The sequence below is a fragment of the Strix aluco genome, chromosome 17 (genome assembly GCF_031877795.1).
Source record: "Strix aluco isolate bStrAlu1 chromosome 17, bStrAlu1.hap1, whole genome shotgun sequence".
NCBI lineage: Eukaryota > Metazoa > Chordata > Aves > Strigiformes > Strigidae > Strix > Strix aluco.
The window spans coordinates 16,873,650-16,887,481 of record NC_133947.1 but is presented as its reverse complement, the minus strand read 5'-3'; the positions used below and the strand labels follow the sequence as shown (position 1 = coordinate 16,887,481).

Below are 13,832 nucleotides of genomic sequence, written 5' to 3'. Positions count from 1 at the left end.
AAAATCCCGTGCTGTGGTTCTTGTTCTGAAGAAGGATAGGGAGCTCTGTGGCGTGTCACTGAGGTGATCAGTCACACCAGGACTGCACTGACAGCGTGCTTTCCTATCGGAAGGCCAAACCCCAAACGAGGGTTGGTGTTCCTGGAGGCAGGGCAAGATGACAAGCCGTGCAGGCCACTGACGTGGTATGTCAGGTGGGGACTTCCCAGCCTTCCTGGTAGGGCCTATTCCTTCTGCTGCTCTCTCACCCTTGTGCCGCACTGATCCGTCCCGGGCGTGACTCCAGCAGAGGTACGGTCCGGTGCAGAGCTGTGTTTAATTCAGCCCTGCTGGAGGTGAGTGTCTGGAGCAAAGCAGCACATCAGGCTACGCTCTTTGTGGACAGTGTTTGCACAGGTAGTTGTGTAGTAAGCTGTACTGTCAGTGGGACAGAGCCGTCCTTTTTCTGCTCTTCCTGTAGTTGCAGTCATTGGTAATTTCTTGAGATGGTAGGTGCCCACACGCCTTCCTCCTTATGCACCTGGCTATTTTCCAGCTAATTTTCTCCTTGCTCCTGAATTTTTGTGGCATTTAAAAGTATAATCACGTGCTTCAGACCAACAGGCTGTACTGTACAGTGCTGTCCCTTGCTTAACGCTGGGTGCTGCTTTGCACTGCCTCAGTGTCCTAGTTTTGGCTGGGATAGAGTTAATTTTCTCCCTTGTAGCTACTACAGTGCTGTTTTTTGGATTTAGTATGAGAGTTTGTTGATAACACACAAATGTTTTAGCTGTTGCTAAGTAGTGCTTATCCTAAGTCAAGGATTTTTCAGTTTCCCATGCTCTGCCAGCGAGGAGGTGCACAAAAGCTGGGAGGGAGCATGGCCAGGAGAGCTGACCCGAACTAGCCAAAGGGCTATTCCATACTGTAGAATGTCATGGCCAGTATATAAACTGGGGGGAACTGGCCAGGAGAGGCTGATCACTGCTTGGGGACTGGCTGGGCGTTGGTCAGTGGGTGGTGAGCAGTTGCATTGTGCATCACTTGTCTGTCTTGGCTTTTATTTCTCTCTCTCTTTTAGTTATCTTCCTTTTCATTATTGTTCTTATTATTATTTCAATTATTAAACTGTTCTTATCTCAACCCATGAGTTGTACTTTTTTTCTTCTGATTCTCCCCATCCCACTGCGGGGGGAGGAGTGAGCAAGCAGCTGCATGGTGCTCAGGCACTCACCTTCTCAAAAATGTCATGAAGTCCTGCCTCGTGTACTTTGTGTGACCCAGTGTATCTTTTTGGGCAATTGTTACCTGAGGTGTGCTACATGACTATATGGTGGTGCTACTGTACCTCCTGCAGCATTACAGCTCGTTCAGAAACATTCTTGTGATGTTTGATCTCCATTATTAGCATGCTTTGAAGTGATACCCGCTGAAGACCTCAGTTGTAATTAAGAATGTGGGGGTCATCTCTGTACATCAAGTTTGGGTGTTATCAAGTCTGCTGGAGCAAAGATACTCTAGATACTGTGGTTCTGCATGTTAAGCAAGTGTCTTGAGAGAGAACTTGTCCCTGAGCTGTTTCTGAGGGTGGTGATGGAGGTGCCAGCCGAAGCACTAGCCCTGCCTGAGCTAGCCATACCCCAGGGCAGAAAGGTTACATGTTTCTTGTAAGCAGTAGTTGAATATTCTTGGTCCCATCTTCAGGACAGACCTCAAAGAGCAGTTGCAGTGGCTTTTCCTGGGAGTGTAAGGATAGGTGTGTACAAGCTCCTGTTTTGCTGGCTGCAGAAGCGTTCCTTGGCTCTTCCACCACGCCAGAGAGACGAAGGACAGGCAGGTGCAGGTGGTCCTCTTGTCCTCCGTGTTAGCTGCTTTCTGTAGTGGGCTCTTCCAGGAACACCCTTGTAAGTATCTGGGGGTTTGTGACCGTTCCTACGGACTGAGCTGCTTGCTCCGACATCACCACCGGGCAAGTGGGGACAGCTAAAGACTTGTGACAGTCCGTGAGCAGGAGAGGCTACAGCTCCCTGTGAGGGAAAGGGGTACAAGTGGTTAAGACAAAAACTGCTCACCAGCAGCTCAGATATCATATGCATTTAATAGTTTATGGATTGCGAATTATTAAATGATTCGGATGAAGATATGTAGTGCATCAAGCAGTACTTTGTGCTAATAGTTGGCATTTTATAGTATTGCTTTCTGTTAAAGTTTAAATTGAAAGACTGATGTAAAACTGATCTCAGGATGGTTAACTGCTGAAGAATGCAAAAGGGAGTAAATCAAACTTTCTTGTGATAAAGTGTTTGCTGTTTCAGCAAACCATTTTGCTCAAGGACAAGACTTGCAGACAGAGTTACTAAAAGTGGGTGTAATAGAGTATTATCTGTCCCTCCAGACTTTGTCCCCCCTGTGCCCTTGGACTGCTGTGGCTACAACAGAGTAGCTGCGTTGGAAGTTTGTGTTGGTTGTGAAGGGGACCTTTAATAACTTATAAAAATGACAGCAAAATATCTCAATGAAATAGAAGAATAAGTTCTCAACAAAATTAGAGCACCTTTTAAACTCTGGTGGTTCTACTGTTGGAGTTGAAACTGATTTCTGTAAAATTCAAGGTAACTTGGCAAAATTAAACTTCTCTTAATATACAGATTTGACTGCAAGAAATTGTTATGGAAATAATTTATTTGGACTTTGAAATTTTAGTTTAAGGAATTTTTCAGCCTTAAAAAATGTCAGTTATTGTTGAAAGAACGCAGAGGGAGCCCAGCCATCATTTAATGCACAAAGGCTCAACTTTATTAGTACTCACACTCCTTTTATATCTACAATAATCAGTTCATACATATTGCAAAAGCGAGCTCCTTATAGGTTGCTAAGGTCAGATACATTGGTTGCTAAGGTTAAATACCAATCCCTCCCCTTATGATTTCTGCAAGGCCTTGTACATAGTCTTGCTTCTGTTCTTTGTTCTTCTTTGATACTTTTCGGTATTTTCCCATCACGTCGCCGTTGTCAGCAGTTCCTCGGTGCTATGCCCTTTCTCACGTAGCCAGTTGTTAGCAAACTGCTCCACATCTCCCCCGTTTTCTTTTTGCACTTGTGCTAAAAATATTGCAGAGGCAGTCTTCTGCAGGGCCCTTTGCAGAAGACTGACAATACATGGCAACATCAAAAGCACAGTCACAATTACCAAGATCAAGTTATTCAGGCACTGCATGTTGTCTTTCCCATAAATTTAAAGGACTTATCCCCAAATGTGACTTTCCCTAAAAGAAATTGGTGAAAAAATTGTGTATTTCCTGGTGTTTCTATTTCTCGGTTCTGTATAAGTGGGAGAAGCACTTACATGGCTTTACAGACAACTTCTGTAGCTATTTGTTCTCTTCCTACTATACTTGACTTTAGAAGGATAAGTGCTTTCAATATCTTTCTGAAAAAGCTGCAGAAATACGTATTTCCATAGAAGAGTCAATGAATATCACAGTAATAGGAACTTGCACAAGTAATTCCATATGTACTGCAAACTGTAAAGGGAAATGCATTGCAGACTTTGCTCTCAATGTCTTCTTTTTTTCCTTTCTAGCCTCCCAGCTGAGCGACTGAAAGTGCTGGCCTGCCTGAACAAACTGAGACAGCAGCACCTGGACGTCATGAAGGTAGCCCCAGCGCCGTGTCGGGAGGACACCGCTTCCAGGGCCTCGTCTCTGCCTCCCCTCCTTTTGCCTTGGTGGTGCCAGCTGGTGCTGCAGTGGTGCTTTTCCTTTGCAGAGCAGCAAACTCCGAGCCCTTCTTGATCGTGGGTGGTCTTTGGAAAACCATGTTAACCAGAAAAATTGTTAAAATTTTCAGCTAAGAGCTTTATGTGGGCACCTGACAGTTGTGAGAGATTGCATGAGCAAATGAGCTGTTTGAAACATGTTGAGAAATCTCCCTTTCACATCTCTGTGTGGAGCCTCTCCTTGTTTTTTGTTTTATTAGTTTAGCCCCAGGCTTGGGCTAACAGACTCCTCCTCACTTCCACTGTTTGCCGTGTCCAGCAGTTGCTCACAGTGGTTTGTGTTGGTTTAACTCTGGCCAGGGCTGCATGCGTTCCTTAGTAGTCTGCACATCTGCTAGAGCCCCGTCAGCTCAGTGGCTGAGAGTAGAGAGAACACAGGAAAACCTTATTTGCCTCACTATTTACCAAGATATGTGTGTGATGAAATGTTTTTATCTGCTGTTGTGAGGCAAGGATTAAATGTGTGTGTTTATCTTCTCTAGTAAGTCACTGTGGTTACTCAGATGTCTCTTAAAACGTGTGTGCTCAGGAGTGATCAGGGAGTACTTCTTTCATATTTCAGTTATCCTGGGTTTTGCATTTTGTTTTATGAAAAAGGTAAGAATCATAATTTTCACTCTGCAAAATTTCACTGGATTTTGAAAAACAGACAGTGTCAGATGAAACACACTGGCTATCTCAGACATGTATTGCAGTATCCTGCTTTAACTGGAACAGCACATTAATAAAGACAGCGGTTTTCTCAGGTGTTAAGTTTTGGAATTACACAGGTGCTGATAACATTTTTAGAGATTTTTGACTTTAATTCCCTTGCCCTCTGAAATATGCAGCTTTGTCTTTGTTGATGTCATGCTAAAGTAGTTCTCCAAGCTAAATCTTGGTATAGGGTAGGCAGGATATGGCTGTTTTACAGGGGAAAACAACACCCTCTCCCACCAAATACCTAACCATTCTAGATATCCTTTCCCTTGGCACCTGTTCTTTTCAAAGTCAAATTTTAAATGTTAATTACACTGTTGTTTGGCTTTTGTAGGTTTTTAATGATCCAATTCATGGGCACATTGAAATACATCCACTTCTTGTTCGCATCATCGACACACCCCAGTTTCAGCGCCTCAGATACATTAAGCAGCTGGGTGGCACTTACTTTGTTTTTCCAGGAGCCTCTCACAACCGCTTTGAACACTCTATAGGGTAAGGTGTTGTCTTGTGTGCACACCTCTGGCATTTGGTTCCACTAACGAGTTTGATTCCACTAATGTGGAGTGCCAGCCAAGGGGCGTCTTTGTCTTTGAGCATTGATGGAAACTGCTCTGGTGGCATTTTTGGTCTCACAAATTATTTTGGTCTCATAAATGTTCTGGGATATCCTGTGTGATTATGGGCTGTTCCCTTGAACTTCATTCAATAATGACAGATAAAGAAACCTAGAAGATGGATCAATGTTAGATTTCCTCCCCTGCCCCTTCTTCCTCTAAGAATAATGTTAATTAAAAACTGGGACTGCTTTGTGTTCTCCTGGTCAAAATTTGAGTTTTAAAGCATAAACCTGAGCTGCTATTAATGACTTGCTGGACAGTTGTAATCCCCTTATATTGTCTAGTACAGCTAAACCCCATTTTACCTGTAATGTTTGCATTTGTAATGTCTGCATGTGTGCTTGATGCAATGGATGGCAGATTGACAGGCTGTTAGCTGTATTCTAAATTAAACAAAAACAGATGATGGACATGAGGATTCCCAGTGTTGTTAGGTCGTTCACACTGTGGAGAAGCTGACTAATGACAAATTTAAGCTTGGTTTAAAGGCATTAAAAGTGCAGAGAAATCAAACCAGTCAGTGGTTTTCATTCAGATGATCTGGCCAGCCTAAAGTTGCTTTTGTTAGTGCTGGAATGTTGTGGAGTAAGTCTGGCTTCTGCCCCTTGACACTAACAAGATGCAAATGGCTATTGCAAAAGGGTCAAATCAGTGAGGCAAACTGGATTTGATTGCATTTGGTAAACCTGAAAAGACAAAAATGTGAGGGATATAAAGCTTTCACAATGGGAGCCCGAAAACTCCAATGGTATCAACAACCTTTTCTTTTAAACAGTTCAATTAATCTATGTAGTTAAACTTAGGACAGTTGTTCTCAACTTGTGTATCATTTTGAAGATTTCTAGTGTTAAAATAGAAGAAGTGAACTTTGTGTGCCTATTGGTCTAGTAAAAAACCACAAAACAGTAAAATTTGGTCTAAAAAGATACTACCTCATTGTATAAAACCTTGTCTTGCTGTAAGACGTTCCGTCAGGGGGACTGCTGAGGCAAGTAGAAAGGAAGTTGGTGTAGAGCTTGTGAACAGTTTATAGGAGTATGTGCTGTGTGTTTGTTCCTGCTGTTTTCGTGTCATGAAGAGAGAGGGTCCCATTCAGTGACATTAAATGTCAAATCTAAAATGAATGGGATGATAATTATATAGATGAATAATTGTCATAAGCTATTGTTAAAATTTAACAGTTTTAAAGAAGAACAAAATGCTGTGGTGACCGTTGTGTGCCTCTGCAGTTGCACCGGCTGGATGTCCAGAGGATGCTGTGTGTGTAAGCTGTGGTGCTCCACGATGCACGCTGCGGTACCGCACTGCTGCTCGCTGACACACTCTGTGCTTGTGCCTTGTCAAGTGCTGCAGGGTGCTGCTGTCGCCGTGCTTTGGGCATGGCAGCTCATGCTTTTTCACTTTCAAATGGGTTACTGATGACCAAAACTCTACTACAGGAAACAGTTTGTTTCTGTGATTCTCTTGCAGGCTTGAGTATTTGTTGTGTGCTGCCTCTCAGACAAGGGCCGTGACTTAATGGAGCAAAATAGAATAGGTGAACTGCTCTTTTTCTGTTCAGTCTAAAACACTACTATATTCACTTTCTTCCCCCTGCCCCACAACAGGGTGGGCTACCTAGCAGGATGTCTGGTTCGTGCACTGAAGGAGAGACAACCAGAACTGGATATAACCCAGCGAGACATCCTCTGTGTAGAAATTGCTGGGCTTTGTCATGATTTGGGTAAGCAACACTTGAGATGGCTTGTTGCTCTCTGAAAGCTAACCTGGGTGAAAAGCTGGCTGCAAGATAAGAATGTGAGAGCTGTTGTGGGCTGCTCCGTTCATGGCCGTGTTCCGAGATAGGATTCGTCTGTTTCTGTTTGGTCCAGAGTACATCTGCAGAGGCAACTCCACTTGATGAATCCGTAGCCACTCTTAGCTAGTTTTTGTCTTGTTTCCATATGGTGTTTAGAGTTCTGTCCTCAGTGGCTGAAGAGTCCACTTCCTTCTGTGATGTCCTCAGGTCTCAAAACATTTCAGAGTGAAAATTAGTGGCTTTTTCAAAAATTGTTATGATTATCTTATAATTGCTTATTTTCTTCAAAGCTGTCACAGAGTAATTAATGTTCTTAGTGTTACTGCAGTACTTGCTTGTGGTGTAGGTAATGGAACTGGCGATGTTAAATGCAGTAGTACTTAAGGTGTCTTAGGAAAGTGTACTCACTCTAGCTCAGTCTTCCTCATAGATGATGTCAAGATCAAGTCAAATACAAGAGAATCCAGATCCTTAGCTTGCTCAAAATGTTTTTACTGACAACCGTATCTCAGATTAAACCTGTGTAATCTTTATTTTTAAGGTCATGGGCCATTTTCACACATGTTTGATGGAAGATTTATTCCACTTACTCGTCCAGATTTGAAGTGGAAGGTAGGCTTTTTACTAAAATAGAAAACTGAAATTTTCAAAGGGAGAATAATTTATCTTTAGACTGCCAGTGCTTGTGAGAACATAGTCATCATCTAGTCTTTTCTTATTGCATCGTTTTGATGGCATAATTAAAATCCAGAATGTTGTGATGATCTCTCCTTGTTGTTCTCTTTAACTGTTTGTCTGGGGAACGTCAGCCCCCTCAGCGCAGCCGTGAGCAGATGCACCCTTACTAGCAAAGCAGAAAGGTGTGGGGAGGAGTGAGTGAGGGCAGATGTTTGTCACCAGCATCTCTTCCCTGAAAGTGCAAATGCTCTTGAACTCCTCTGTACTTTCATGAGCTCTGTTTGTGTATGCATGTCCTCTTCCTGCAGATGTCACAGTGAGACACAGAGGAGAAATGAAATGTCTCAGTCTTGTCAATGCCTGTAGTGTGACTCTAAAGAAGCAGAATTTGTTAGGACTGCACTGATCATTTTAAGCCAGAATTGTGCCTTAAAACATGTATTGTGAGCTTTCTTCAGAATATCTTTTACAGATGCAAAATACTGATGGGGAACTTCATTTCCAGTTTAAGATTTTAGTTTAAGGCCAGGATATTTAATCCAGTGTTTAGAGTTCAAACTTTCAGAAACTTTGAACAGAGTTTCAAGGGTTGTTTACTCTGAGTGAAATGTAATGCAGTCCTTTCAGGCCTCTCTGCTTATAATTGCTAAGCAAAATCAGCTGAGTAAACTTGTTAATCTTCTGCACAGCAGTATTTGTTATTGTAACAAATTGTAAAATTGTAAAATAGCATTGTAACTGTCTTACTGCTGTTTGTTAAAATACAAAATTAACAGTTCTGTGGTGAAGAGTGTGTTTCTGGGCTCTGTAGACATTATTTTGTTAGATGCAAAATGAACAGAAGACCCCAAGTGCTGGACTTTCACACCACCGTGCCCGGGTGCCCTGCCAGGCAGTGCTGCTGGGTTAGGAGAAAGCTGTGACATTGCAGGAAGGATGCTTAAACTTCATGATGTAACATTTTGGTGTTTTTTTCACAGCATGAAACTGCTTCTGTTGAAATGTTTGAGCACCTGATCGCTTCCAATAAACTAGAAGAAGTCATGAAGTCCTATGGTCTTGTCCTGGAAGAAGATATGGACTTCATCAAGGAACAAATAGGAGGACCTATAGATGAAACCGCTTGTGAGAAGTCGGTGAGTCAGTGTACTGCTCCTGTGGCTGTTAATTTTTCTGAAAGACTAGATCATTTCTGCTTCTGCTATGATTTATTATTTATTTTTAGCCCTATGAAATTCTGAGGATCCTGGCACAAGAGATGCTGGATAAATGTAGTGTTTATTTCTTACAGTGTTGGTAGGATGTGGTAGCTTCACTATGTTATGTGCTTACATCTTCCTGAGAAGTTCTTACCTCAAAGTCTTCAGATTAGAGGAAAGCTTAAGGATGTGTTTAGTGAACTGAATTCACTGTAACTAGATTGGTAGAACTGAATTTTTAATGGAAACCTTAAATGACCAGGTTAGGCTAACAGCCTGTTTACTGGATGCCTGAAGGTGGTGGTGATGGGAGGTCGTGTTTTCAGGTGGCCATATGAAGAAAACCTGGAGATAGTTTAGGGTAACAAGCTGATAATGGATAAAAAAACCTGAGAACAGGAAGAGGTGAGGCAATGAGCAATGCAAAGCGTGGCCCAAGTGCCAGGGCAGCATCAGCTTTGACAGCAGCAAAATGCTTGGGTTTATTGCAGTAACAAACACAGAGGCAGCGATAATACTTGAAGAAATGTGCTGCCTAAAGAGACAAGGAAGAAGAGATTGTGATTATTAATCCTTGCAACTCTGTGAAAGAATTAAGTCCTCTCTCCTCACTTTACAGCTCTTGTCATCTCTTCAAGGACACCCATTCAATTGCTACCAGCATTAAGAACCTGTCAGTGGGAAATCTGTCATGACAGTCTGGTCCTAATCAGACTTTATATGTTGCCCCAAACAAATCACCCACAAATGTTAGCACTTACCCATTATTTTCTGCTGTAGTAGTGTGTAGTTCAACCATGTGTACTCCAGCATTCTGATGACAAACATAGGGAACTTGGCATAATAAAATTCAGTCTGAGATCTTACAGGAAGGGCGTATTTATTTACAAAGTCTGCAAGTTGATTTTTACCCCCTTGCACTCACTTGCACACAAATCTTGCTGCCTGCTACTTCCATTGATCTTGTGCCAGGTTCTTACCCAAAGTCTGTTTTCCCTTGTTTAGATTCTATGCCTGTTTTCCAGCAGGATAACAGGAAAAGGGGTGTCATACATGATACATGGCCACCTTCTGGCCACCTTCCTGGTGTTAGGCTGCAGGATCTTCTACTGGCAGTCATTTGTACTGTGGGGGTCTTACCCGAGTACAGGCTCCTCTGCTGATGAGGTACCTGTGCTGTGATGCTATCGCTTCACAGACCTTCTGGTCCTGACGTGAGCAACGGGTTATTTGTGTGTCAAACAGTGTCCTAAACATTGTTGCAGTAGCAGAGCTCTTTGGGATCAGCACAGGATATTTTGATGTATGATGTGCTCTGTTCCTGCTGCTTACACACGTTTGCATTCTTACTCATATCAATTTTAACATATAACACATATATATATATAATATGTATATATAAAATATATATAATATGTATATAATATATATAAAATATGTATGTATATTATATATATAATATGTATATATAAAATATGTACATATATATAATATATATCTGTTGTATACAGTGTTTTCTGCCTTCAGAATTTCAAGACCACTTTATGGCATTTTTTGTTTAGCTGAAAATTTTCAAGGAAAGAATATTTATATTCAACTTCAATCTTACTGTTTTGTTGCTGATTTCCTGTTTGCCTCATGGCTGAATTATCCCTTGTGGGTTAGGAGTTTAAGTAGCTGTCTGTTTAAACCATCTGTGTTTTAAAACACTGTCCTGGTTTAGCCAGGATAGGGTTAATTTCCCCAGCAGTGGGGGGGAGCTCTAGCCATGCGAAGTCACATCCTGGTGCCGAAGCAGGACAAGGGGTTACCGCGTGTACTGTGGGATTGGCTCTGTTCTCACTGCTGTATTGGTAGAGATTTTGCTCTGTTCACTGTTATTACTGTCATTCTTATTGTTATTGTTGTTGTTTGTTGTGTTGCTGTTGCACTGCTGTATTAAACCTCTCCTTATCTCAGCCCCGGGGCTTTGTATTTCACTCCCTTTGTGGGGGAGGGGCAGCGGCCGCGTGGTCTCAGACCCCGGCAGGGGCTAAACCACCACAACTTTTGGTGCCCAACATGGAGCACGAGAAGGCTGAGATAAGGACAAAAGGAGAAAGTGTGTTAGAGCCATCTGTTAGGTGTAATTTTTTCTGTTTTTATTTGTGTTTGTTTGATAAGAAATGTTTGCAATGCTGACCAATTTGCTTGCGTGGTGGGGCTGGATTAATCCTTATATCCCCTGTGTGTTCCCAGTGCTGGGGTTTGTTCTCGGCGGAAGATGTATCAAGGGTCTAGTTCTGCTCTACTGGTTACTGTCTGCTTATAATGGGCTCGTTTCGCTGCTTGTGGGGGTGAACCGGTACCTGTTTGCTGCCTGGGCTTTTGTTTGGGGTCTCACCCCCTCTATGGGTGAGCCAGGGGAAGAGATTCTCTCAGTTTTTGAGAGTTTCAGCTATCCCTGGAGCCTCCTGGCCACTGTGTTCGTGGCACAATGCTTTCTAAATGTCTGCCAGATCTTGTTTTGGGCCATGCAGTATTTCTCCAACAATAGCACCACCTGGAAACCTGCCCTGAGGGCAGATAGTTGTAAATGGCAAGGTGTGTGGGAAAAGATGGGCAAGTGCCTGAGTCAGTGGTCACCCCCAATGCTTTGGGATTTCACTCCCGAACAAATGGAGAGTCCTGATAAACTGGTGGAGCATTTGGAAAAGGTGTGCTGCCAACCTGACAAACCCCAGGAGACACAAATCCTTGCGATGTGCTGGGGGCTTGCCCATGCTTACCGCATCGCCCTTAACGCTGGTCACTGCCCTCAAGGGGGAGAAGGGGCTGCAGGGTCTGAAAGTGAACCTACTGGTACAGCAGCTGGGACAGGGGGACAGGCAGTGCCAGTACCAGTCGCCCCAATACGGAAAACCAAATATACCAAAAAATCCCCTCGCAATGTACAGGGTGACAATGAACCAGGCCCATCACAAGAGCAGGAGGAAGAGCCGGAGGTAATCATCCGATCTCTATCCCTCAGTGAGTTGCGAGATATGCGGAAGGATTACAGCCGCAGTCCAGGCGAGCAAATTTGCACCTGGCTGCTCCGATGCTGGGATAGTGGAGCTGCTGGTTTGGAATTGGAGGGGAGAGAGGCCAAGCAGGACCTTTAGCCAAGCAGGCTGGTATTGACAAGGCAATAGGGAAACAGGCTCAAACCCTCAGCCTTTGGAGGCGACTCCTGCTCGCTGTGAGGGAGAGGTACCCCTACAGGATGATGCTCTATGTCGGTTAGGCAAGTGGACCGACATGGAGAAAGGCATTCAAAACCTCAGGGAAATGGCTGTGTTTGACATTATCTATGGTGATCTGAATGATGAGCAGTCACCAGTGGATCCAGATCAGGCCCCTTGCACACAGCTGATGTGGCGGAAATTCCTGCAAAGTGGACCAGAGGGACATTCCAAAGCATTAGCAGTAGCGTCCTGGTGGCGAGACACCCAGACTCTGACAGTGGACGAAGTGATTATCCAGCTCCGGCAATATGAGGGAATTCTCCCTTCCTCCCAACATGCTTTGGTTTCAGCTGTAGAGGAACTGTCTCAGAGGCTCCAGAAAGTGGAAGAGGACATGTCCTGTGTTCCACCTGCAGGGGCTGATGTCTCAGCTATTAGAAGCAGGTGCTTCCCCACCCAAGAGAAGGGCAGTGGAAGGTACACACCACGGGGCACCCTGTGGTTCTTCCTCCGCGACCATGGGGAAAACATGAGAAGGTGGCATGGACAGCCCACTTCCGCCCTAGCTGCACGAGTACAGCAGCTGAAAGGGAAGACCACCATGAAAGGGGAGTCTTCCAAGAGAGATGCAGCTCCAGTGTCCAGTCGGAAATCCCCCAGACAGAATAGAATGGCCAACGTTATGCTTGACCCTCTTGGGGGGACCAGGAAGTCATTCTTGCAGGAGTCACTCTTAGATCAAGTGAGTGATGGTGAGCAGGATTAGAGGGGCCCTGCCTCCAGCCAGGTGGAGGAAAGGGATAATCAGATTTACTGGAAGGTGTGGATCCGATGGCCTGGCACATCAGAACCACAAGAATATAAGGCCTTGGTAGACACTGGCGCACAGTGCACCTTGATGCCATCAAGCCACAGTGGGGTCGAATCCATCTGCATCTCTGGAGTGACAGGGACAAACACCTAAATAATTCTTAAAACTCTGTTCTATAAAGTCATATAGTTGATTGCAGAAGACTGCAAGACAGTGACGTGTTTGTGGGTTTAATTCCCTGAGGATAAAATGATTCCAACCTTTTCTGCTCTTTGTTGCTAGGTGGGGTTTTTCTGGCATTTCAAAGCTGCAGGCTTTGCTTTAGTAGAATGGGAAATGAAATACTTGTGTACATGGTTGTTATTCTTCCTGATATTCTGGAAAGTCAGCTGCTTAAACCCTAGTTCTAGATTTCTAATGCCCAACAGCTTCTGAAAGCTCTTTTATTGTCTTTGTGTTCTTCGCTGCCGCAGTGTTGGATGTTTATCACAGGCAAAATCAAAGGGTGTTCTCACTGCCTTTAAAAAATTGATTTGACATTGTTTGCACACTTTAATTGCTTATTGTTTCTGATTTTTTTTTCTTGGCTCGCCTGTTAGTGGCCCTATCATGGTCGACAAAAGGAGAAAAGTTTCCTGTATGAGATAGTAGCTAACAAAAAAAATGGCATTGACGTTGACAAGTGGGACTATTTTGCAAGGTACAAATCTTACAGCTTTTGTTTTTATTATGAATTCCTATTGAAACAATGCTACTGTATGTACAAGTATGAATCTCATTGTTAAACACTCTCTGTGGAATATTTTCAGGGATTGTCATCACCTAGGAATCCAGAATAATTTTGATTATAAGCGATTGCTTAAATTCACTCGGGTCTGTGAAGTAAAAAACCAGAAGCATATCTGTACCCGTGACAAGGTAAGCAGCGTGTGTGAACCGAGGGAACGCTCAGCAGCAAAATGTGTGTGAGGTGAGACACAGAGAACACACGGGGCACGGCAAAGCCTGCCTCGGGCAGCACGGTACAGCTGCGCCCTGGATTGTGGCGGGATGCTGGGCTTGCC

At 43.7% G+C, this 13,832-nt stretch overlaps 1 protein-coding gene across 1 annotated transcript in view; it reads left to right on the top strand.

Annotated features, from left to right (window-relative positions):
* The window catches only part of SAMHD1 (SAM and HD domain containing deoxynucleoside triphosphate triphosphohydrolase 1), a 31,371-nt gene that overhangs the window by 3,611 nt on the left and 13,928 nt on the right, over nt 1-13,832 (top strand). The window contains exons 3-9 of the mRNA XM_074843015.1: nt 3,563-3,635; nt 4,791-4,951; nt 6,684-6,799; nt 7,416-7,486; nt 8,533-8,688; nt 13,368-13,468; nt 13,578-13,686. Of these exons, the coding sequence (XP_074699116.1) occupies nt 3,563-3,635; nt 4,791-4,951; nt 6,684-6,799; nt 7,416-7,486; nt 8,533-8,688; nt 13,368-13,468; nt 13,578-13,686 (787 nt within the window). The remainder of the gene's footprint in view (nt 1-3,562; nt 3,636-4,790; nt 4,952-6,683; nt 6,800-7,415; nt 7,487-8,532; nt 8,689-13,367; nt 13,469-13,577; nt 13,687-13,832) is intronic.